This window comes from Humulus lupulus, chromosome 3 (assembly GCF_963169125.1).
Source record: "Humulus lupulus chromosome 3, drHumLupu1.1, whole genome shotgun sequence".
In the NCBI taxonomy this organism is placed as follows: Eukaryota; Viridiplantae; Streptophyta; class Magnoliopsida; order Rosales; family Cannabaceae; genus Humulus; species Humulus lupulus.
In genome coordinates this window covers 57,999,317-58,024,266 of record NC_084795.1, presented here as the reverse complement: position 1 = coordinate 58,024,266, position 24,950 = coordinate 57,999,317, and the positions used below count along the sequence as shown (strand labels likewise).

Here is a 24,950-nt window from a genome sequence, read left to right as displayed (position 1 = left end):
ATGTAGATGCGAATGTAATGAACTTAGCCAAGAAGACAAGGGGAAAAAATCTATTGGCAAATCTTACCAAGAGGAACAATGAGTTAAGGATAATAAATTGGAATGAAAAAGGGCATCCAGTTGGTACTAACTCAGTGCAATTTTCTTCTTTTGTGGGCGCTCTTGTGCGAGAGGTTGTTCCTTACACTATTTCAGATTGGAGGAAAGTTTCACCAATGATGAGAGATGTTCTTTGGGCATCTATTCAGGTAGAATTACAAGTTTTATGAGTGTATTTTTTTTATATATATTCAGCTCTACACTTAAACATATAATATGTTATTCTTTATTCTATTGTAGGCACAATATGACTTACATGATGATTGGCAAAAAAAAGATGTGCTTTGAAATGATGGCAGAACTATGGAGAGCTGGGAAATCTAGACTTGTAGAGGATATTGTCAATGAAAAAAATGAGAGTGAACGACTAGCCTTAAAGCCGGATTGCATAAAAAGTGATGTAGAATGGAGAGCATTTGTTGCCAAAAAAATTAGTAAAGAACATTTGGTAAGAAATATGATGTAAGAAGTGATGTTGCTGCCTCTTTTATCTCTATTGGTGTTAAATTAAATATAGTTATGCCTCTTTTACTTATTTATTAAATAGGATATAAGGGCCAAATGCCAAGAGAAAAGAAAGAAAGTTGTTCCACACACTTTAAGTCGAAGAGGATATGCTCGAACAATTGATGATATGGTAATAATTAAGTTTTATACTGTTTGTATTTTTGCTTCCATTATTGTAGTCTCTATTTTATAATCTATATTGATGTATTGTGTAGAAGAAAGAAAATGAGGATGGTAAAATATCTAGAGTCAATGCTTTTCGGATAGCCCATACCAAGAAGAATGGTGAACCTGTAAACCTAACGGCATCTGATATTTTTGTGAGTATTAGTCATTTAATTTTTTTGAATTTTTACTTATTTTCCATAATGCATACATTAGTTATACTAATTTATATGCAGGGTTCATTGATTGAGATTCTCGTTGAAGACCTAAAATCTGGAACTACAGACAACGCTGATGAGGATGCCTTGACAAAATTGTTTGGTAACCCAAAATCTGGTTGTTTAATCGGACAAGGAAGAGGCGTGACAAGGTCAAAGCTAACTGTTGTTAATATGTGTAATAGCAAGATCTCCAAGTTAGAAGAAGAGCAACATAATATGAAGCTCAAAATGACTGAAATGATGAATCTACTTAAAGAACACTTGGTGGTATTTCTATCTTGCACTTATAAATCTTAGTTTTCTTTTCTTCCAATAAAACTTATATTGGTTTTATATTTAGGTTGGTGGTAAAGTGACACCAAGCGAAGGACAGTCTCGCAATGTACCGCAGTCAAACAATATTCAGTCCCCTAAGGTAAATTATAAAAGTTGTTATTGTTTTAAATTTTCATTTTAGAAGAACAATTACGGAAACTAATATATTGTCTTTAAAATAAATTTGGTAGAGTATTGCACTAGAAAAAAGACATAACTTTACAGAAGGGAAGAATGCTTGCTACTTGCTTGACTGGGCAGATGCAATTGTTGCTGACGGTCGTTGGGATTCTAGTGATCCAAATATAACTGTACATGGAAAGCCTCTTGGACCAGACTTTATGCGAGTATGGGTTGATGTTGCTATTGTACCAGAGTCTTACTTATTTCATCCTAATCATGCGATGCTTACAATACAAGAAGTAGTTGGTTCCACAATTGCATGGCCTTCTAAAAAAGTTATTCCAAGAGGTACATTTTCATACTCAAAAAATAACTAATGCCTTATAATTTAGTGTTTGGTTTTTTTGTTTGCTTTGGTGTTGTTGTGAATCTATTATTTTGTATGTGGTGTCTTTTCTTGGATATAATTTCCATAGCATTTTTCTAGAAGTAATTTGTGATGCTAGATAATAACAATAAAATATTTCTTTGTTTATTTTGCAAATATGACAAGCGAAGTATAAAAGGATACTTAAGACTCCTTGAAAGTAGTAACTTTGTTTATTTCTTTGTGTTGAAAGTAGTAACTTTTAGACTCCATGAATACTTAAAGAATATTTTGTTGTTAATGACAGTGTTGCATGTTTTAAACTAAATTGTGGATTGTCAATTCAATGTAGAATGTTCTTACTTTTTGTTATTTGAAAATCAAATTCATTTGATGATACTAGTATATATTAGATAGTTAATTTTAATTATATAAAAAAATTAAAATATAATAGAATAAATTAGTGTAATATAAATAAAATATATAATGAGAATTTAAATATATCTAAATATAACAATAATACGAAAATTGAGTTATAATATATATTACAATAACACTTTTTATGCAAAGAATTATGTTATGGAAACTTCATTATATAACACAAATAATGTGTTATACTAAAGTGTAGTATAACACAAAAAAAGTGTTATACTAAAGTGTAGTATAACACAAAAAAAGTTTTATAGTATCGACTATAAATAACATAATTCAACATTTATCTATATATTAAAATAACACAGAAATTGTGTTATCGTTGACAGTACAATAACACATCTGTATAACACTGATAAAGTGTTATGTAAAGTACCCTGACCTACGATAACACAGTCTGTCTTAACACATCAGAAAGTGTTATCGTAGGTTTTGATAACACATTTTTGGTGTTATTAAAAACATTTTTTCTTGTAGTGCCTGGTAAACCTTTGGTTACCTCGAGCTAAAGAGGTAGGACCTGACAACAGCAGCTCCGGCCACATGGCTGATATAATTATGCCATATCTCAGCTCACTAATAGCCTGTGGAAAATTAGGGCGTACATTTACCCCCCAAGCCTCTGCTCGTGGCACACGACATCATCTGGGGCCACAGTGGGGGCTTTTAGGCTTCTCCATGGACCCTCCATATCCCACCTATTACGCAGGCGCCGAATACATGGAGCATCGTGGTTGGTGATGGTACGTCTTTCGAGAACCGCATTAAATGGCCTAGTCTATACTCAGCCGTCGTTTCGCCTTTTGAGTGGAGAGCCTCGGATCCCACATCAGGGTAATCCAACGACCCTTCTCACATGACCTTTCCCGTATATAAAAGGGGTGGCCACCTTACGCATGGGCCACCCGTTTATTTGAAAATTTTCTAAATTTCCCATCTTCTTCTCTCTTCTCACCCTCAAAAAACCCTATTTTTCTCTCGGTTACCATTCCTAGCATTCCAGAGGATCAGGTGCAAGGGCTCCTTTGAGGTTTTGGTACCAGTTACTCCGTCGAGGCCCCAACCCAGACGACCCCTTCATCCCCCTCACAGCAAAACACTTTGTAAGTTTTCTGACTGTGCATGCTTTAAATTTTCTTTTCACTGTAGCATAGGTGAATAGTTCCTGTAGCTGCATGCAATATTCTGTTGGTTTTTTGTGGGTATGAAGGGTGTAGGATTTTATTTTAGGGCATCGATTGTAGAAGAAAACCATTTAGGAGCATGGCTCATAGGGTGTGCTTTCTGGGGAAATCTTCTGGGTAGGAGTTTTTGGTATGCTTGTTTAAAATATCCAGCATTTTGGGTGCAAAACCGGGTAGCTTAGGGGACACACCTCACAGGCGGTTTTGCACTTCTTCCCTACTGAAACTTTCCTTCCAAGGCAAACTTTTATCCTAACCCTCCTGACATACGAATTTCGAGTAATCGGGGATCCGTTGGGAGCACAGGCGCGTGTTCATAGAACCGCGTGGTCTCACTCTCCACGGGCTGAGATTAACTCAGCCCGTGCAAAGGAAACACCTCTTCAAATTCTTTCTTATGCTTAGGTCACCTTTTTTAAAATTTCTTCTTTTGTTTGCTAGGCGATCAGATGGGACCCAAGAAGAACGCTCCTAAGAAGACCGCAGGCAGCTCGTCCTCCCAACAATCCAAAGGAAAGGAGGTGATGATAGACTCCCCAATCCGCGTCTTTGGGCCGGTCGTGGAGCAGGAGCTCGAGGTGGTGCCCGATGCTTTTTTGGAGGCCGAGAGGATCGTCTCGAAGATCACCGACCAGGGGAAAGTGAATAAAATATTCCTTTCCCACAACATCGAGCTGGGGAGGGGCGCCCTGATCGCCCGACCTCCCCTAGAAGGTGAACGGAGCTGCGCACCGCTCGACAAGGAATACGCGGCTTGGAGTGACGAGCACTTCAAGGCTAGTGCCTTCCCCCCGTTGGACCAATACTTCGCCGACTTCCTCAACTATGTGAAGTTGGATCCTTTCCAGCTCCCCCCCAACTCCTACTGTTTATTGGCGGGGTTGAGATATCTGTTCCTGAAATAGGAATGGGAGGTCCCCACTCCGGCAGATATCTTATATTTTTTCTGCCTCAAGGCCAGCCCGGAGCAGCAGGGGCGAGGCGACGGGTTCCACTACTTGACCCGCTTTCCAAACACGGATGCGGTCATCGAGCTGCCCAGCCACCCCCAACGACTTCAAAGACCAGTTCTTTATGTCCAAGGGGTTTCGCAACTGCGAACTTCATTACTTCAACCGTCCTCGTAAGTACCTTTTGCTCTTAGCTCATAAGTTAAGTATTGATTAGTTCCCCTTTATCAGTTTCTGACTTAAAACAATTCTGCAGCCATTTTCGTGAGGACAGACATGTCTGTGATCCTCAGGAGTCAGTACGAGACATTGGTGGGTCTGCCCCCCAGTGAAAAGGACTATCGCCAGCTCGTGATAGACGAGACGATATTGGCATGCAAACTGATCTCTCTAGGCCAGACTCTGGCCCTGAGGAGACCCCGGGGGCCTCCCCTAGCTCGCGAGATGAGACCCATCCCCTAGGAGGAGGCCGCAGGGGAAGGAGAGGACGAGGACGAAGAGGACGAGATGCCCTTCGTAAGGACGAGGAGGAAGCGGGCGCTGGAGGTCGCCCAAGGAACGGACGAGGAGAGGATCCGTTCCAGAGCAGCCACAGGTCCCTGTGGGCAAGGTAATCCTTACATGTTCAGGGGCTTAGATAGGGCCACTGCCGATCCTCGGTTAGCTAGGTTTAATCCCAACCAGCCCGTCCAATGCCATCAAAACGACCCAGACCTCGACGTAACCCTACTCCAGTGTGTCGACCGGCTCGTGCTGGATTACAAGAGTAGCCGCCCTAGGGGTACTGTAGTCGTAGACAACACCTTAGCCTTAAGGTCGGCCTTCTTTGAGGAGTATGAGACTAATATCCGGTCGTGGCCCTCTCTTCGGGAGGGTACTGTAGCTCCGGGTCTTAGGCGGTATGTAGAAGAGTCTAGTCTCGTACCAGATTCGCACCCAGAACCTGTTCCAGCTTGCGAAGTCATTGTCTTAAATTCCCCCGCAGGAGCTCCAGGGCCGATGGTCGTGACCATAGATTCCTCTTCTAGCTTGGGGGGTAGGATCCCTTTCAATATATATAGTTGAGTTCCGCTTTTTTCCCCTTACTTTTGATGTTCTTGCATAAATGCGTACTTGTATACTAATGTTGTCTTTGTTTTGCCAGAGGAGATGTCTCAGCCCGGGAACAAAGACCTGCGAGCTATGTTCACCGGAGGGAACTCTTCTGTTGGGGCCTCTGGACCCAAAATGAAGAAGCTCCGAGTGGCGAAGAAAGCCGCTGGGACACCATTCAAGTCCCCTGCAAAGGGGAAGGACCAGACCCCAGCTGCCCTGGCCAAGGTACCTCCACCTCCAGCCGCAGTGGAGAAGATGCCCCTGCCCCCTCTACGAGCTCCCGCCTATGTTCGGGATATGGAAGCGGAGCACGGGATTTTGGCGACTGCAGTCCCCGAGGTGCACATTCCGGTGGACCCCCAGGCCTTGGAGAAAATTTCTGACGTCTTTCGGGGGACGGTGTACGAGACGACGACCTACACCGTCGACCACTACTATAGCGCCACTAAAATGGACCTGCGGGCGATCGAAACAAGGAGCCCAGAGAGCGTGATGGAGTCTTCACTGGGAATGGCTCTAACGGTAAGCTGGCTTTACGTTTTGTACTCTTTGGTTATCATGCATCGCACATTCTTTTTTTTTTTTTTCTAAGGCAGTTTCCTCTTTGCTTTGTAGGGTGCCTTGGCTCTTCACCGGAGCATATCCAGGTCCAAGGCTCACCTCGAGGACATGAGGGACGAGCATCAGGCTGTTTTGGCCACCCAGAAGACTACCTTGGCCACCCTGAAGACTGCCCAAAAGCAGGAATAGGAGGCCAAGGATGCCTTGGCGGCTGCGCGAGCTGAGCTGGATGCGTCCCGCCCCAAGCTGGAAGAGGCTGAGACTAACAAGGCCGCCCTAGCCGCTGTAACGGCCGAACTCGAGGAGGCCAGGACTGTCCGGGCCGTGCTAGACTCTGCAAAAACCGAGGTTGAGGAGGCCAAGTTCGCCTTGGAAAAGGAGAAGGCGGCTTCCAGCTCCGCCATGGAGGACATGCTATACCACTGCTGGGTCTTCAACCTGGATGGCGACTTCTCCTTCCTAGGAGGGGATGTCTGGGAGCCCTTCCTGGAGGGGTTTAAAGTTTGTCTTCAGCAAAAGGCGCCCTCTGAGACCGGGGAGACCTCCACAGTGGCCGAGCAGCCCGGTGGGGCCTAGGGCCTTTCTTTTTCTTTTTTGAACACATTTATAATATATATTTTTTTTGTAATTTTTGTATGAGGTTTTTTCACCTCGAGACAATTGGCTTTATCAATTTTTGCTTTTAATTGGTTTATATCATTTTGCCTCTATGCACTTCAGTAATAGTATTAGTTTGTTTATCTTTTTCTTAAGATAAGTCCTGGTTGCACCCCGGACATTGCCTTGAAAACTTAGTCTGTGTTAATTCTTGATATAATATCTCGTGCTCTTTAGAAAAAACAACTATCAATCAATCTTGAATTAGCTTCTAAGTTTTGGGACCTGGTTATGCCCAGGACGTTAGTTTGAAAACTTAGTTCGTGTTAATTCTTGACTAATATCTTGTGCTTTTTAAGAAAAACACCGATTAATCAATTTGAATCAACTTCTAAGTTTTAAGCCAACCTGGTTATATTCAGGATAGGACTTAGTTCGCGTTAATCCTTTATCAATATCTCGTGTTTTTTAAGAAAAACAACGATCAATCGATTTGAATCAACTTCTAAGTTTTGAGACCTGGTTATGTCCAGGACGTTAGTTTGAAAACTTAGTTCGTGTTAATTATTGACTAATATCTTGTGCTTTTTAAGAAAAACACTGATTAATCAATTTGAATCAACTTCTATGTTTTGAGACCTGGTTATGTCCAGGACGTTAGTTTGAAAACTTAGTTTGTGTTAATTCTTGACTAATATCTTGTGCTTTTCAAGAAAAACACCGATTAATCAATTTGAATCAACTTCTAAGTTTTAGCCGACCTGGTTATATCCAGAATAGGACTTAGTTCACGTTAATCCTTTATCAATATCTCGTGTTTTTTAAGAAAAACAATGATCAATCGATTTGAATCAACTTCTAAGCCTTTAAGGCGACCTGGTTATATCCAGGCACCATATGCCCCCCAAGTAACTAGGAAAGGGTCTTTCGTGGTTACTTGAGATTACATCCATAACAATAAACAAAGATTTAATTCTCATTGATAAAAAAAAAAGGTGGTTTTTAAGACTCACAAGGGTGCTACTGATAATACTTCTTCAAATGGATGGCGTTCCAGGCTCGTGGGACTGCTTCTCCATTGAGCCGAGATAATTTGTAAGTTCCTTCCTTTATGACCTCGGTGAATTGATATGGCCCTTCCCAGTTCAGTCCCAATACTCCATCTTTGGGATCCTTACCGGCCAAGAAGACTCTCCTGAGGACCAGGTCGCCAAAGCTAAAGGCGCGTTTTTTGACCTTTGATTTGAAATAACAAGTGATATTTTGCTGGTAATGCGCGAGCTGAAGCTGTGAATCTTCTCGTCCTTCATCAATCAGGTCAAAGGACGCGCAAAGTAGTTCGTGGTTGCGGTCCTGGTCATATGCCTGGACTCTATGCGAAGATACCTTAATCTCGACAAGGAGGACTGCCTCACTCCCAAAAGTCAGGGAGAAAGGAGTATGACCCGTAGGAGTCCGATGCGAGGTCTGGTTTCCCCACAGAACCTGGGGGAGCTGTTCTGTCCAGATCCCCTTAGCTTCATCTAGTCTCTTCTTAAGGCTCGCCTTTAGCATCTTATTGACAGCCTTGACCTGGCCATTTTCCTGGGGATAGGCCACGGATAGAAGCTTTTCACAATTCCGTACTTTTCACAAAATTCGGTGAAGAGGTCGCTGTCGAACTGAGTCCCATTGTCAGATACGATTTTCTTTGGTAGACTGAATCGGTAGATAATGCTCTTGACCACGAAGTCGAGGACTTTCTTGGAAGTGATTGTTGCCAAAGGTTCTTCCTCATCCCACTTCATGAAGTAGTCGATAGCTACCACAGCGTAGAGGACCCCGTCCTTTCCCGTAGGGAGTGCGCCAACCAAGTCAATCTGTTCGATTGAGCCTTGCTCAAACACAGATAGTTCGACTTTTACCTTGGCCAGGTAAGCGGCCATCTTGGCTCCCCGTGCCTGATACTCACCTAGCACCTGGTTTACCACGAGCTGGGAATTGCTGAAGCACTGAACGAATCTGGCCTTCAGCTCCTGGGCTACCCTTAGCCCAGCCAGCAAAGCTTCATATTCGGCCTCGTTGTTGGAGGCCTTGAATCCGAATCTCAGCGTCGAGTGGAATCTATGCTCTTCTGGGAATATCAAAATTATTTCAGCCCCGGAGCCGTTCGCATTGGATGAGCCATCCACGAAGATCTTCCATGATGCCTGGGTCAAGGTGACCTAGGGTGACCCTTCCACCGGATCCTCCCTAAATCATGTGCACTATGCCACAAAATCAGCCAGGGCCTGACTCTTTATAGCAGTTCGTGGGGTGTACAGAATCTCGAACTGACTGAGCTCAATAGCCCACTTCAACTGGCATCCCGATGCCTCAGGTTTTTGCAAAACCTGCCTTAAAGGTTGATCGGTCATGACGTGTATTGAGTGGGACTAGAAATATGGACTGAGCTTTCGGGAGGCCGTGATAAGACAGAACGTCAATTTTTCCATCAAAGGGTATCGGGATTCGACTCCAAGAAGTCTCTTGCTGATGTAATAGACTGGTTTTTGAACCAGGTCTTCTTCTCGGACCAATACGGCACTAGCTGCATCCTCTGTGACAGCTAGGTAAAGGAAAAGAGGCTCTCCTGCCTTTGGTTTGGACAATACGGGCGGCTTGGCCAGATGTGCCTTCAGGTCGAGGAAAGCACTTTCGCACTCCTCTGTCCACTCGAACTTCTTATTTCCTCGAAGCAGGTTGTAGAATGGCAGGCACTTGTCGGTGGATTTTGAAATAAACCGATTAAGGGCTGCCACCCTTCCTGTCAGGCCTTGAACGTCCTTACGCGACCTAGGTGATGGAAGCTCGAGTAATGACCTGATCTTATCGGGGTTTGCCTCGATTCCTCTAGTGTTGACAATGAAACCCATGAATTTTCCAGACGCGACCCCGAAAGTGCACTTCTGCGGGTTAAGCCTCATGTCGTATTCTCTTAGTATCTTGAAGCATTCCTCCAGGTCGAAAACATGGTTATCGGCAGTCTTTGACTTGACCAGCATGTCATCAAAGTACACTTCCATATTCTTCCCGATCTGGTTGGCAAACATTCTATTCACTAGTCTCTGATATGTAGCTCCGGCATTCTTCAGCCTGAACGGCATGACCTTGTAACAATAGACGTTAGTTGGGGTCATGAAGCTGGTGTGCTCCTGGTCCGCTGGGTTCATGGCAATCTGATTATAGCCTGAATACGCGTCCATAAAGGACATGAGCTCGTGCCCCGCCGTGGCATCCACCAATTGGTCGATCCTTGGCAAGGGAAAACATTCTTTGGGGCAGGCTTTATTCAGATCGGAGAAGTCGATGCAGGTCTGCCATTTCCCATTGGGCTTCGGGACCAGCACAGGATTGGCGACCCAAACCGAAAACTTGGCTTCACGGATAAAGCCGCATTTCTTGAGCTGGGCTACTTCTTCTTCTAAGGCCTCAGCCCGAGTTGTTCCCAGGCGCCTCTGTTTCTGGGACTTTGTAGGAACGCTCTTATCCAAATGAAGGGTGTGCATGATGAAATTTGGACTGATTCCCACCATGTCCTCGTGCGACCATGCAAACACATCCAGGTTATCCTGCAGAAATTTGATCAGCTCCGCCTTCCTCTTGCCACAGAGGTCTTTCCCGAGCTTAACCATCCTTGAGGGATTTTGCAGATCGATATTTACTTCCTTGAGCTCTTCGATAGCTTGGACCTCGGACTTGTCCTCGCCTATTCAGGGATCAATATCCTCACTTAGGATGATACTTTCCCCTTTCGCACTCTGAGGTTTTTCATGTTGGTTTTTATTGATCAAATCAGAGATTATGCGCAGCGGAACAACAATCTAATTGTCAAATTAATCCCATAAGATTTCTAGATCTACTTCTTCACACTCATATATATATTGAATCAAGAACAAGAATAGAAAAATTACCTCAGGTCCTTCCTTGCTGCTATCTTTTCGTATGGTTGAATCCTTGAGATCTGACACCAAGATCTTCCAAAATGTTCTCAGGCACACAAAGAACGAGTGTGGGCTCGCTATACAAATAATAAGCAATAACTATTTATCAGATGTTTTCAACACATGAGATTTGATAAAGTTTGGACCTAGGTTTTGTGAAGAACAATAACCTTTGTTTTTGTCACTGTTCTCTTTTCTCTCAGAGAATCCTAGACATTTTTCTATCCCTGAAAATTACGTTCTGTGAAAACTGATATCCAATATTTAATAATATCCAATATATTAAAATATTTGTTATTTTAAACAAATTCAAAATAACTGATCAGTTATCAGATTTTTGTTTAAATAATAATATTTTAATCATATTAAAATATCTCATAATTTATTTAATATTTAAATAACTAAAATTGTGGAATCAAGAGACTAAGTCCATCTCTTATGCGTGTAGCACAATGCCTATGCACTGTGCCACACGTGTACCACATGCCTGTGCAGGCATGTGATTTTTCCCAATTTTTATTATTATTTAAATACCAAAAATCCCAAAAATAAATTAATTCAAAATTAATTATATTTTTGTTAAATTAAATAAATAATTAATTACACATAATTAAACAATAATTATGTTTGATACATAGAAAAATATTTTACTTATCACATGAGTCTTTTTTGCCCATTTTTTGTATTTGCCTTTGATAGTGATTGTTTGAGCCATTTCGGGGACCATGGACCTATAACATTAAGCTCCAATAAATTGAAACTAAATAATTAAACTCTTTAATTATAATAGTTAATTTATTAATTCTGATATTACTTCACTATAAATTCAGAATTACACTATTTATGTTATAGATATACTTTTTCAGAAATCTTTTTCTTAAGTCATCCATTGATATAACCATCTTACAATAGTTCAACCCTCTAATTAATTAGTTCATAAATTAGAATGGGAGAATTACCATTTATCCTTTCTAATTTACTTCTTATTCCTTAAGTACCATTAATTCACTAGTGAATAATTAATCTATAATCTAATTATAGATTTGAGCTCAAAATCATTCAGTTCCAGAATTAACCCTTAAGGGAACTAATATACGATCCGTTAGGAAAGATTAGATTCCGTATTGTTGATACATGTTCCCAGCCATCCATGATATTAAATCTCCAAAACAAAAATCATTAGCCTCATTCTTTGAAAAGACCTTAACAAATGAATCAAGAGATTTAATAAACATGAACAGGAGTTCATGAACACTCAGGATTTAGGTTGATCTATAAATGATCATCTGATATGATATGAATTACAAGTCTTTATTGTTAAATGGTTTTTTGATAAAGACTTTAATTCATATCGGTCCATGTCATATATAATCATATTATATAAAGCACCTTTACTGAGATGTCTTTCCACATCAATAATCCGAATCTAGATTATTTGTATCATTATGATACTCAGTAAACCGTACTTACAACTCCAATTAAAGAATTTCATAACTTTAATTTGTTGTTGTTGACTATTTTTATTCATTCATGTGATCTTAATTCTCTCGTACTAATACAAGATCACATCCTCAATAATGAATATGGAATTTTTTTGATATTTACAAAATTAGTCAAACAATAATTTAACAATCTAAATATGACAATAATAATAAACCATTGAATTTATTTATTCACAGAAAAAACAAATGTCTTTACATGCTTTTAGGACACACTCCTAACATTTCAATCTTAGGATTAGGCAAAGGTTCTTGAAATTCCTCTTCTCCACCTTGGATGGCCATTGCTAACTGCCCGGGTTTCAATTTTCCCTTCATGGAAATGTTGTAGCATTCCCTGGCAGCAAGCTGATCGCCACGGATCGTGCATATTCCTATGGAGGAAGGGAATTTCAGCGCGAAGTGGAAGACGGAGGTGATGGCTTCAAAAGCTATAAGCGTAGGTCGACCCAAAATGGCATTGTATGCAGCGAGGCAGTCGATGACCACGAACTCGAGGAGTTTTGAGACTGTCCAAGGTCCCTCTCCTAAGGTGATCACCAGCTCGATCGTCCCTATAGTCGCTGATCCTTCTCCTGAGAAACCATACAGCATCATGGAGGTCGCCTTCAACTCGGCGACAGTCAAACCCATCTTCTCTAGCATGGACCGGAATAGAAGGTTCACCGAGCTCCCATTATCGATCAGCACTCTCCTAACCTTCCGATTAGTGAGCTGCACTGCTATGACCAGAGGGTCATTATAATGGAACTGAACATGGCTAGCATCTTCTTCAGTAAAAATGATTGGTTGCCTTTCCAATTGCTGCTGCTTTGGCAGATGCTACTCAGGGATGAACTCTACCCCATTATGAGCCTTGAGTTCATTGACGTGCCTCTTTTGGGCACCCCTACTCGTGCCAGCCAAAAGAGGACCTCCAGATATTGTGGATATCTCTCCTCCTATCATTGGAGGAGGGACGTCTTGATCTACTCGAGACCCAGGCTAACAGACCGGGACTTCCGGAGCAGGTCGGCTTGCTGGAACCCTGTTCCGCGCATACTGAGCCAAGGGCCAGCTCTGATTAGAGTCTCGATCTCATCTTTCAGGTGTCTACAATCATCGTTATTGTGGCCAACGTCGTTGTGGAAGGGGCAAAACTTCCAGGGGAGGCGAGCAGAGTTTGCTAGGAAGATGTTCTCCCTAGAGTGGGTGAGCTCCGTATAAGTCGCGTAGACCGGCTTAAATTTTTCTATGGACTTATTCTTCTTTGGGTCGTGCTGGTTACCCTCGCCGTTCCCCTTTCTCTTGCCTCCACCGAACTGGTTATTCTGTGTAACGGTCTGGGTCACTGTCACGACCTCTGTTCCCACTCCAGCAATATGCACAGGGACCTGGCTAGTTCTTGCGACTGAGGCTTGGGCCTCCTCCAAGTTGATCCACCCCTGGGCCCTATTTAGGAATTCGTTTACTGAGCTGACTCCCTTCCTTTGTATTTCATTCCAGAGTCCCCCTCCGATGAGGATTCCAGTCCTCAAAGCCATGAGCTTAGAGCTATCATCTGCGTCTCTGGCTCGAGCAGCGACGTTCGCGAACCTGCTCAGGAAAGCCTTTAGAGGCTCATCGGGTTGTTGTCTCACGTTAGCCAGGGAGTCGGCCTTGACGCGGGCAGACTGGGAGGCTCGGAATGCTCTTTTAAAGTCAGCAGAGAAAGTCTTCCAGGAGCTGATTGACTGCTTCTTGTTTTGTTTGAACCACTGTCTGGCCGGCCCAGTCAGTGTGGAGGGAAATATCAGACACCTCAGCTCAGGGCCAATGTTGTGGGCCATCATCAGGGTATTGAACATACCCAGATGATCTGACGGATCTCCGTCTCCGTTGAATTTGGACAGGTGCGGCATACAGAAACCGGGCAAGTATGCCGTTGCTGCTATGCTGGGGGCAAAGAGCTCAAGCTCGTCCCCCGAATCATATTCGTCTTTTTCTTTCTCTGACAGGAGCTTCCTCATTAGCTCCTCCATCTAAGCCAGGCGCTCAAGGGTTTTGTCCTGATCTCCTTGGTTATTCCGGGGCTGTTCAACAGCTCCGGATCCATTGTATACGTTTGGTGGGTTATTGCCCCTCCTATCTTGAGATAGGTTATTTGGGACATTCCCGCCATTACGTATCTCGGACAGGTCTCCCCTTGAGCGAGCATGGCTGCCACCTCCTACTGGTCCCCTATGAGAGTTAAGGCGATATCGTAGGTCACCCCTCGGGGTGGCTTGGGGACTTTGCACCGAGCTTAGGTGTTGGCGCAGGTCTTCACCAGAAAGGTCACTTCAGCGACTTCCGGTCCAGTAACTCCCGTTAGAGAAGCTCGGAGCCCGCCTCTGGGGGTGAGGATCCGGGCTTCCTCTGGGCACCCTGCTACGATGGGAAGGTCCTGCGGATGGCGGGTTTCTCCTGCTGCTCCCATAAGCTGGAATAACTCGGATAGGCCGAGGAGGAGATGGATATCTTATTGGTGAAGGAGGATGTCTGACCGGGGATGCAATCCTGGTTCCGTCAGGGCGAATCAGGTTAGGTAGGGGCCTTTTGGCCCTGCCAACTTGCCGGCCTCGCGCTTGGCGATCCGGACAGGGCGCAGGACGGCTAGCCGTGACGGGCTGTCGCTGTGAGCCCTCCCCGGATCTCCTTCTAGAATTCCCTCAAGCCCTCCTGGGTGCGCTCGAGGTTGGCTGTGAGCTGGGAGTTGAAGTTCAGACTGAGCGGCTATACTGTTGTTCGGGTTTGGGTATTTCTTCGAAGTTTGCCTCTCGGCGATGCGATGAGGGAGTAGAGTTGGGTGTCGAAGGTCTGACCGAGCGGCTAGGCCTGGACTGATTACCCCAGCGGGACTTATGAGTCTCGCCTTGCCTCTTTCCGACGTTAGTGTCGGTTGTAAGAGGGGGTAGTCGGGCCAACACCTCCCTAATCTACTGATTGGCTTTCGCCAGCTGACACCTCAGTTGAGCATTCTCCATCTCTACCGCCGTGTAAAAATCCGGGTTTTGATTAGGTGGCTGGGGTGCCGAACTTCCAGTGTCATCCTGGCCTATTGGCTGCTTGCCCGGCCGCTGCTGAACTTCAAGGTTTTGCTCACCGGAGATGGCGGCATGATGAGCCCCCTGCCCATCATGTTGGTCCGCCTCGTTACCGTGTCTTGATCGAGTGGTCACCATAGTTGGATACTTGTGATAGCACCAATCTAACAAGCTCTCAATGAAATCTCCAATCTGTTGACGCGGTTCTTCGCCAACAGGTAATGAAGAAAATAAGAGAAAGGGATTAGTGCTGAATAATGAACCGAAACAGATGAATGATCTTAAAATGGACTGATGACACAAATACGTTTTTAGGTTGTTCAAAGGTTAAAATCCTTCTACTCCACCTGCCAATATTATTGCTATATTTTTGGTATTTCTTACAAGGTATCTCGTTATACAATATAATCCAACCCCTTGCAACTCCTAGGCTCTCCATATTTATAGGAGAGGGCACCTGAGAGTTGGTAAGGGGGATCATCCTGTGACCTTCCTACCCATCATGTCACTTCTGTGACCTTCATGATTAATTCCTATATCCTGACAAATGAAGTGTAGTCTAATCAATAGGTAAGGGGGATAATGGGCCGCACGACCCAACCCAGTCGCGGGTGCCTGAACACGCACGTTCATGCTGCGTGTCCGAGAATTCAGGGATATATCACACACGTGATGTCTGATATATGCAGGTTTACATTGCGTGGTTGACTTTATTAGGGTCACAGCTTCCAACTCCAGCTCATGCCTCGAGCTGGATGGCTTCTTGACCTTCGGTCTTCATATTCCTGACTCGGCCCTTAAATAATCTGGGTAAACCTTTGGTTACCTCGAGCTAAAGAGGTAGGACCTGACAACAGCAGCTCCGGCCACGTGGCTGATATAATTATGCCATATCTCAGCTCGCTAATAGCCCGTGGAAAATTAGGGCGTACAACTGTAATTCCCAACATCATCGATCTCCCAACCGTCTCAAACCTTGTCGGCATTCCTACAAGGTCGATTTTCTCATTCATTCGTTAATATATTATGGTAAGATATACTATTTAATTATAATTTGAAGTCTTTAATTCATTGATGCAGGGAATATCATAGAACTGACTTTTAAGGTGGACGCCTAGATTTATTAGGAAGAATATTGAGAAAAGAAACATGATTGACTTTGCAGTGATTTGGAGAAGAGAATCATGTTGTCTTGTTGAGATTTGTTGTATTATTTATGTTGAAGTTTATGGATTTATAAGATTATAATGAATTTTTATTTAGAATTATTTAGTCTCATAGGTATTCGATGTATTATTTACATTTCAATTGTATGAATAAATATTGTATGTATATGAATTTGTATTATGATAAATATAATTTTTTTACAAGTTAAGGTAATAATGTAGAGTCCAAGAACTTTACTTAGCTAGTTAGATAGTAGTATTATAGTATTTATAGCATTATCTTTATGACTGTGGATTTTTTGGTTCAGACCGGGAATTATTTGGACACTCATAGTAGTACTTGTAGATTTTCTAAGTTTAACCTATAGTTTAAGAATATTAATGTTAACCTAAGGTTTGATTATATGACTGATATTAAGGATAATATTTATTATACTATAAGGTTTAGATAAGGACCAATAGGATTTTAAGCACATATTATGTATGGATGATTAAGGATTAAGTATTTTGAGGATTAAATTTAATAAGGGTAAAAGTTTGAATGCTATAAGGTCAGTCAGCAGCTTTGAATACGTTGAGGGCTTAGTCAAGGCTGTTTACTCCATTCAAACTTAGCTAAAAATGTGTAATTTCGTGTTTAATTAATCAGCGTGTACCGATATATCGCAGCACGTAGATACGGAAAACACGAGACGATGCACGACAGCCTCGGGCATACTGTCCCAGGCGATATATCGCCTACAGGGGGCGATATATCGCCTCCTTCAGCATATTTTGAAACATTTTGAATTTGTTTTCCATTCAGCCATTCAACCTCTTGATAAGTCCAGCACCTTTTTGAACGAGTCTTCAGCCTCTGCTGAACGATTATTCAAATTATTTTCACCTAAAAAGCTATTATTTTTATTCAAGTAAAATTAAGATCCTTTCATTCCTAAACACTATAAATAGGACCTAGTACCTAGCCATTATTCACCTTTTACTCTAAGTTCAGAGGCTGCAAGTGATAGGAGAGTGTGAGAGTAACACTTGGGTGGGGAAATCATAAGCTTTATCATCATAAGCTTATCAAACACTTGGGGAAGTAAGGTTTCATAGTATTTCAGTTCGAGGTTTAGATTGGTCTACAAGTCTTCAAGGTATTTCTATACCCTAGTTCATTGGTATTATGTTATTTTCTTTCTCATAATCTTCTACTCAGTCTTCTAACCTTGTTCTTATTTTGGTTAGGAAATCTAAGAACTTGCACATAAGTTTTTGGTAAGTATGTTTCTCCAAGGTTTAGTCCTTCCATTCCTTTCACTTCTCTTTTTCTTCTATAGACTCACCTTTTCTTAATGGTTATTAGGAGTGTTCCAAAGTCCCAATGCTGTCCTCTTATCCCGGTAACTTTGGTAAGGAAAATAGGATAGAAATTCTTATGTTATATGTTTTACATGTTATCTTATGTTTCTTATGTTATGATATGTATGTTTGTAGGCTTGGGCATATGACCCATATGACTAACAAGATCCCAAATAGATTATGGGCATATGACCTACTTAGCTAGTAGGACCCCACTAATCTCATGGGCATATGACTTGTTTAGTCTATGGGACCCCAAGTAATAATGGCCATTATAGTATGTGTATGATAAAGTGTTATGTTATGCCTTTATGTTTCTTATGAAATTTATGTATATGAACTATGTGTTAGATTTTTCCTTGCTGGGCATTAGGCTCATTCCTTTTTGTTTATATGTGCAGGAAAATAGCTATAGTGGCGGTAAGATTCGTGGATGCTTGGGGAATGTGTATCGGTGGTGAATGGATTCAAGGAGTCGAGAGTTCGATTTTTGAGGATGTAGTCTTACTTTTACGGTCTTTATATGTATTTTCCACACTTATTATGTAACTCCTTTTATTTTAAATTATGTTTTGTTTTTAAGACAATGGGATCCCATATCCTACTTATTTTATGAAAGTAACTCTTATTTCTACAAGTTTCTAATAAATTTATGGTATTTTCGCAAATGTAAGTTTTATTAAGGATTTGTATGTATAGTTTCGTTAATGGTCCAAAATTCTAGAGTAGTGGATCATTACAGTTGGTATCAGAGCCAACGGTTCCTTCGCATGAAGTTCTCCTCGATACACACACTCAAAAGCTCCGAATCTGACCGCCAAGTAAGTATTTAAGTTACAAGTTATTTTGCTTATGTATATAGCTAACAACTTTAGTGTTTATGTTTTCAGTTAAGTATGAACGGAGCTTTAACCTACCAAGATATCCGAGCCATTAAGGCTTTAAAAAGAATAAGGGAGCCAAGAAAGACCGTAGGAGCACTAGAAAGGATCACTCGAAGATTGCTCTTGTTCCACCAAGAGATAGGTCACCTTTAAGAGTCTAAGCAAATAATGTTAAGATCAACGGAACAATATGTACTAATAATTAGGCTATTTAAAGATTTCCATCCTATAATAGCAACCTTAGAAGAAATATGGGAAACCATGAATGATGAGGATGAACTGCCATTAGCAATGCGTTATTATTTCCTCTTAGTTAGGTTCACTGCGAAATTCGAGTTTCAATTCACAAATGAGCAAAAACATAGGATTCTCACAAACCTTCCTAGAGGACATTTTGATGCACATGACAATGATGATTATGAGGAGATAGATGATGATATGCTAGATGAAGGATCAGATGTAGAAGATCCCGATTTTTAGAATAGTAGTTTTCATTGTTTGTTTTATTTCTTTCTTTATTTTGTGACTGTAATATGTGAAAATTATTTTTCCAAATGAATAACATGCTATTTTATTATCATGTATGAGTTTGATTTTATTTTCGCAATCATAATAAGTAATAAATAAAATGAATAATGACTAAGTTCGGTGAGGGTGGATACAAATCAATGAACCAAGTTTCCTTATTGAGAGTTAGGGGGCCTTAGTAGTGGGAATGATTTTACTGATCCCAGCCCTCCCTCAATATGGTTAACTTTGGAACAAAGATAAGTTTCGAGCCTGAGAATTTAGTCATATAGGATGATTAGAAACACACTTAGAAAATAAAGATTACTTGTTTTTCTAAGTATAGAAACCCACTCTAAATAATAAATAAAGACTTATATAATTTTTTCATAAAAAGTCATAATAGATAGGTCCGAGATATGTTTGTTTTAGAATAAGTTTTTTCCTTAGAGCCTATTAGGGTAAGTTCTAACATGTTTCTTTCAACTGTTAGAACTCTGCTACGATGTCGCTCCGAAGATCTGCACGCACCAACGGAAACGCCTCCAACGATGTTCCAGCGACCAATGAAGTCCCTCCAGTTCACCGAAGGGGAGTGCGTGCTACTGCCCGCCGCAACGCGCCGGCACCGCCAGCTGACAACACTGCAGAGATTGCCAGACTGCGATAGCAAGTCGAGGAACTTTTGCAACAACAACGCCAACAGGCTCAAACTCAGCCTCAGCCTCCGCCGCAGCCGCAGCCACAGCAAATGGCCCCAGCACCCCAACAAGTTGGTCCATATGGGAGATGGCCTATGATGAACTACGCGCCGTATCCAGTACCGAACATGGAGCCAGTGTATGAAAGGTTCCGCAAGCAGCATGCTCCAAACTTCGAAGGGACTACAGACCCCTTTGTGGCAGAAGAGTGGCTAAGGAATGTGGAGCCGATTCTGACACACATGAACCTTAGTAATGCGGACCGCATATCCTGCGTCTCGTCCTTGCTCAAGAAGGATGCCAGGATATGGTGGGACTTGGTCCAGCAATCCCATGATGCTGCCACCATGACATGGACCCGATTTGTGGAGCTGTTCCACGAAAAGTACTACAACTCAGCTGTCCTCGCGTCAAGAGTTGAGGAGTTTGCCAACCTGAAGCAAGGAAATTTAACAGTGGCAGAGTATGCTCGTCAGTTCGACCGCTTAGCAAAGTTTGCAGCGGAGATGGTTCCAACCGATTTTCTGAGGGTGAACAAGTTTGTTAGGGGACTTCGACCGAAAATCAAGATGGGGGTTAAGCTAGCGAACCCGGGAAACACTACATATGCCGACGTTCTTAAGACGACAATTGAAGTAGAAAGGTTGTAGGCCAATGTAAGCAAAGAAGAAGCCAATAAGCCTGAACCTAAACAGTAGAGCCAACCTCAGGCCAGTCGGAACAACAACAACCATAATGGCAGTAATCGGTCCAGCAACAACGGTAACGGCCAGAAAAGACGGCATCCGGATAACAAGAAGTTCGACAGTGATAAGAAGGCACGTACGAACAACGAAGGGAATAGGCCGGGCTACGTGGAGTACCCGCCATGTTCTAAGTGTCAGAAGAAGCATCCTGGAGAATGCCGCGCAAACACCAAGGAGTGTTTTAACTGTGGTCAAGAAGGGCATCGTAAAAGAGATTGTCCTCAGCAAAAGCCAGAAGGGAAGAAGGACGAAAAGATGGTTCCTGCTAGGGTTTTTGCTTTAACCCAAGGAGAGGCCGATGCTAGCAACAAGGTGGTCACAAGTCAGGTTTCTATCCTCAATAACTTATGTCATGTATTATTTGATTTGGGAGCCACTCATTCGTATATCTCGTTAGGAATGATAGAAAAACTAGACAAACCTAGTGAAAGATTTAGAACTAGGTTTGTAACCGAGTTGCCTTCGGGCAAAGTAGTTCTATCATCACGAATAGTACGAGGCGTACCAATCAAGATTGAGGACATAGAACTAGAAGGAGACCTGATAGAGCTAGTGATCAAGGACTTCGACGTAATACTAGGCATGGATTGGCTAGCACGGCATGGCGCAACGATCGACTGCAAACGCAAGAAGGTGATGTTCGAGACTCCTGACGGCCAGAAACTATGCTTCATGGGACAAGCTTCAGGATTGCGCACCCCGTTAGTGTCATCTCTCAAAGCTCAGAGAATGATGGAGAAAGGATGTCAAGCATTCTTAGCTAGCATCACGAACGTGGAAAGGGAGATGCCGCTTAAGGTTGGAGACGTTCGTGTTATACAAGAATTTCCAGCGGTATTTCCCGATGACTTGCCAGGATTGCCGCCAAATTGAGAAATAGACTTCACGATAGAATTAGTACTAAGCACCGAGTCTATCTCTAAGGCACCATACCGGATGGCACCTATGGAACTCAAGGAGTTAAAGATGCAGCTACAAGAACTCTTAGACTTGGGTTTTATTAGGCCAAGCCATTCACCATGGGGAGCACCGGTACTATTCGTGAAGAAGAAGGAAGGAAGTATGCGGATGTGCATAGACTATCGTGAGCTGAACAAAGTAATGATTAAGAACAAGTACCCGCTACCTCGGATTGACGATTTGTTTGATCAACTCCGAGGCGCAACGGTATTTTCAAAGATCGATCTACGGTCAGGATATCATCAGCTCAAGGTAAAGGGAGAAGATATTCCTAAGATAGCCTTTAGGACTCGTTATGGACATTACGAGTTCTTGGTGATGTCTTTTGGTCTTACTAATGCACCAGCCGTGTTTATGGACTTAATGAATAGGGTCTTCAAAGACTACTTGGATAAATTCGTCGTTGTGTTCATCGACGACATTTTAATTTACTCCAAGGATGAAGTAGACCACGAGGAACATTTGAGGTTGATTTTGACGCGATTGAAGGAACATCAACTCTACGCAAAGTTCAATAAATGCGAGTTTTGGCTTTCGCAAGTGGCGTTCCTCGGGCACATTATATCGAAAGATGGAGTTGCAGTAGACCCATCAAAGGTAGAAGCCGTGAAGGATTGGCCCAGACCAAAGAACGCATCTGAAGTAAGAAGTTCCTAGGGCTAGCAGGTTATTATAGGAAGTTTGTAGAGGGCTTTTCTAAGATAGCCACTCTGCTCACCAACCTGACCCGGAAGCAACAAAAGTTTAACTGGAATGATAAGTGTGAAGAAAGCTTCCAGTTGCTTAAGGATAAGCTTTGCTCAACACCAATACTCAGTGTACCGACACCCAACGATAAGTTCGTTGTCTACTGTGATGCATCGAAGCAAGGATTGGGTTGCGTACTAATGCAAAATGACAAGGTGATAGCCTATGCCTCACGACAGCTAAACGAGTACGAACAGCGCTATCCAACTCATGATATGAAGTTGGCAGTGGTGGTTTTTGCGTAAAAAATCTGGCGCCATTATCTTTACGGAGAACAGTGCGAGATTTATACGGACCACAAAAGTTTAAAGTACTTCTTTACTCAGAAGGAGCTCAACATGAGGCAGTGCAGGTGGTTAGAGTTAGTCAAGGATTACGACTGAGAAATCCTATACCACCAAGGAAAGGCGAACGTGGTTGCCGATGCGCTTAGTAGGAAAAGCTATGGGAATTTAGCAGCCTTATCTGGAATAGAAAAGCCGCTACAGCAGGAGCTTATCAGTGCCGGAATAGAAGTGGTTGTAGGCAAGCTGGCTAACTTGTCTATCCAATCGAATCTGCTAGAGGACATACGGATTGGTCAGATACATGATGAATCGCTAGCAGCACATATGGAAGCAGTCAGAGAAGGCAAGAATACCGATTTCTCAATATCTAGCCAAGGCTTATTGAGATATAAGGATCGAGTATGCGTGCCAAATGATCAAAGTATTAAGAAGACAATTCTGGAAGAAGCGCACAGCACTTCGTACTCAGTTCATCCAGGGTCTACCAAGATGACTCATGACATCAAGGCAATCTATTGGTGGCCAGGGATGAAGGACATAGCGGAGTATGTATCTAAGTGTTTGGTATGCCAGCAAGTGAAAGCGGAGCATCAGCGGCCTGCAGGTTTATTGCAACCGCTTAGCGTGCCAGAATGGAAGTGGGACGATATATCCATGGACTTCGTGACGGGTCTGCCAAAGACGAATAAGCAGCATGATTCCGCTTGGATAGTAATAGATAGACTAACCAAGTCAGCTCATTTTTTGCCTGTTAAGACTTCATACACGACAGACCAATATGCAGACGTCTACATCCAAGAGATAGTACGGTTGCATGGAATCCCCAAGACAATAGTGTCAGATAGAGGATCGGTGTTTACATCGAGATTTTGGGGAAGCTTACAGGAAGCTATGGGTACTAAGTTAAGTCTTATTACAACTTTTCATCCTCAGACTGATGGGCAGTCCGAGCGTACAATTCAGATTTTAGAGGATATGCTACGCGCGTGTGTACTTGATTTTCGAGGATCATGGAACAAGTACTTGCCGCTGATCGAGTTCTCGTACAACAACAGCTACCAGTCAACGATCGGGATGGCACCTTATGAGTTGCTGTATGGAAGAAGGTGCCGATCACCGTTGCACTGGGACGAGGTAGGAGAAAGGCAGCTTCTAGGGTCTGAAGCTGTTAGACAAGCTCAAGAAGCAGTAGCACTTATTAGACAGCGTATGCTTGCTGCTCAAAGTCGTCAGAAAAACTATGCGGATGCCAAGCGACGCGATGTGGAATTCCAAGACGATTATTCAAATTATTTTCACCTAAAAAGCTATTATTTTTATTCAAGTAAAATTAAGATCCTTTCATTCCTAAACTCTATAAATAGGACCTAGTACCTAGCCATTATTCACCCTTTACTCTAAGTTCAGAGGCTGCAAGTGCTAGGAGAGTGTGAGAGTTAAACACTTGGGTGGGGAAATCATAAGCTTTATCATCATAAGCTTATCAAACACTTGGGGAAGTAAGGTTTCATAGTATTTCGGTTCAAGGTTTAGATTGGTCTACAAGTCTTCAAGGTATTTCTATACCTTAGTTCATTGGTATTATGTTATTTTCTTTCTCATAGTCTTCTACTCAGTCTTCTAACCTTATTCTTATTTTGGTTAGGAAATCTAAGAACTTGCACATAAGTTTTTGGTAAGTATGTTTCTCCAAGGTTTAGTCCTTCCGTTCCTTTCATTTCTCTATTTCTTCTATAGACTCACCTTTTCTTAATGGTTATTAGGAGTGTTCCAAAGTCCCAACGCTGTCCTCTTGTCCCTGTAACTTTGGTAAGGAAAATAGGATAGAAATTCTTATGTTATATGTTTTACATGTTATCTTATGTTTCTTATGTTATGATAAGTGTTATGATATGTATGTTTGTAGGCTTGGGCATATGACCCATATGACTAACAAGACCCCAAATAGATTATGGGCATATGACCTACTTAGCTAGTAAGACCCCACTAATCTCATGGGCATATGACTTGTTTAGTCTATGGGACCCCAAGTAATAATGGCCATTATAGTATGTGTATGATAAAGTGTTATGTTATGTCTTTATGTTTCTTATGAAATTTATGTATATGAACTATGTGTTAGATTTTTCCTTGCTGGGCATTAGGCTCATTCCTTTTTGTTTATATGTGCAGGAAAATAGCTATAGTGGTGGTAAGATTCGTGGATGCTTGGGGAATGTGTATCGGTGGTGAATGGATTCAAGGAGTCGAGAGTTCAATTTTTGAGGATGTAGTCTTATTTTTACGGTCTTTATATGTATTTTCCGCACTTATTATGTAACTTCTTTTATTTTAAATTATGTTTTGTTTTAAGACAATGGGATCCCATATCCTACTTATTTCATGAAAGTAACTCTTATTTCTACAAGTTTCTAATAAATTTATGGTATTTTCGCAAATGTAAGTTTTATTAAGGATTTGTATGTATAGTTTCGTTAATGGTCCAAA

General features: G+C 42.2%; 1 protein-coding gene across 8 annotated transcripts; it reads left to right on the top strand.

Moving 5' to 3' along the window:
- The first annotated feature begins 83 nt into the window (after window positions 1-83).
- On the top strand, window positions 84-24,950 carry LOC133822721 (uncharacterized). Of its 8 annotated transcripts, XR_009887982.1 has the most exons (10): window positions 84-248; window positions 340-547; window positions 647-736; window positions 822-926; window positions 1,008-1,256; window positions 1,333-1,407; window positions 1,499-1,778; window positions 18,522-24,138; window positions 24,227-24,272; window positions 24,636-24,950. XR_009887982.1 is itself a non-coding variant. In XM_062255158.1 (9 exons), exons 1-9 carry the CDS (start codon window positions 226-228, stop codon window positions 6,206-6,208), a joined length of 1,638 nt encoding a protein of 545 aa, XP_062111142.1. In that variant the 5' UTR covers window positions 84-225; the 3' UTR covers window positions 6,209-7,008. The 8 variants fall into 8 exon arrangements, 4 of the variants coding, with proteins under 4 accessions (XP_062111142.1, XP_062111143.1, XP_062111144.1 ...); XR_009887980.1 differs by having other exon boundaries at window positions 18,522-24,272; XR_009887981.1 differs by having other exon boundaries at window positions 24,227-24,944.

What these genes read in the sequence shown, in the direction of transcription:
- LOC133822721 (XM_062255158.1), top strand. Translation starts at nt 226, where the DNA reads ATGTTCTTTGGGCATCTATTCAG. An exon ending in AAATTAGTAAAGAACATTTG is followed by an intron (nt 548 to 646) that starts GTAAGAAATATG and finishes TTTATTAAATAG; the next exon opens with GATATAAGGGCCAAATGCCA. An exon ending in CTCGAACAATTGATGATATG is followed by an intron (nt 737 to 821) that starts GTAATAATTAAG and finishes TGTATTGTGTAG; the next exon opens with AAGAAAGAAAATGAGGATGG.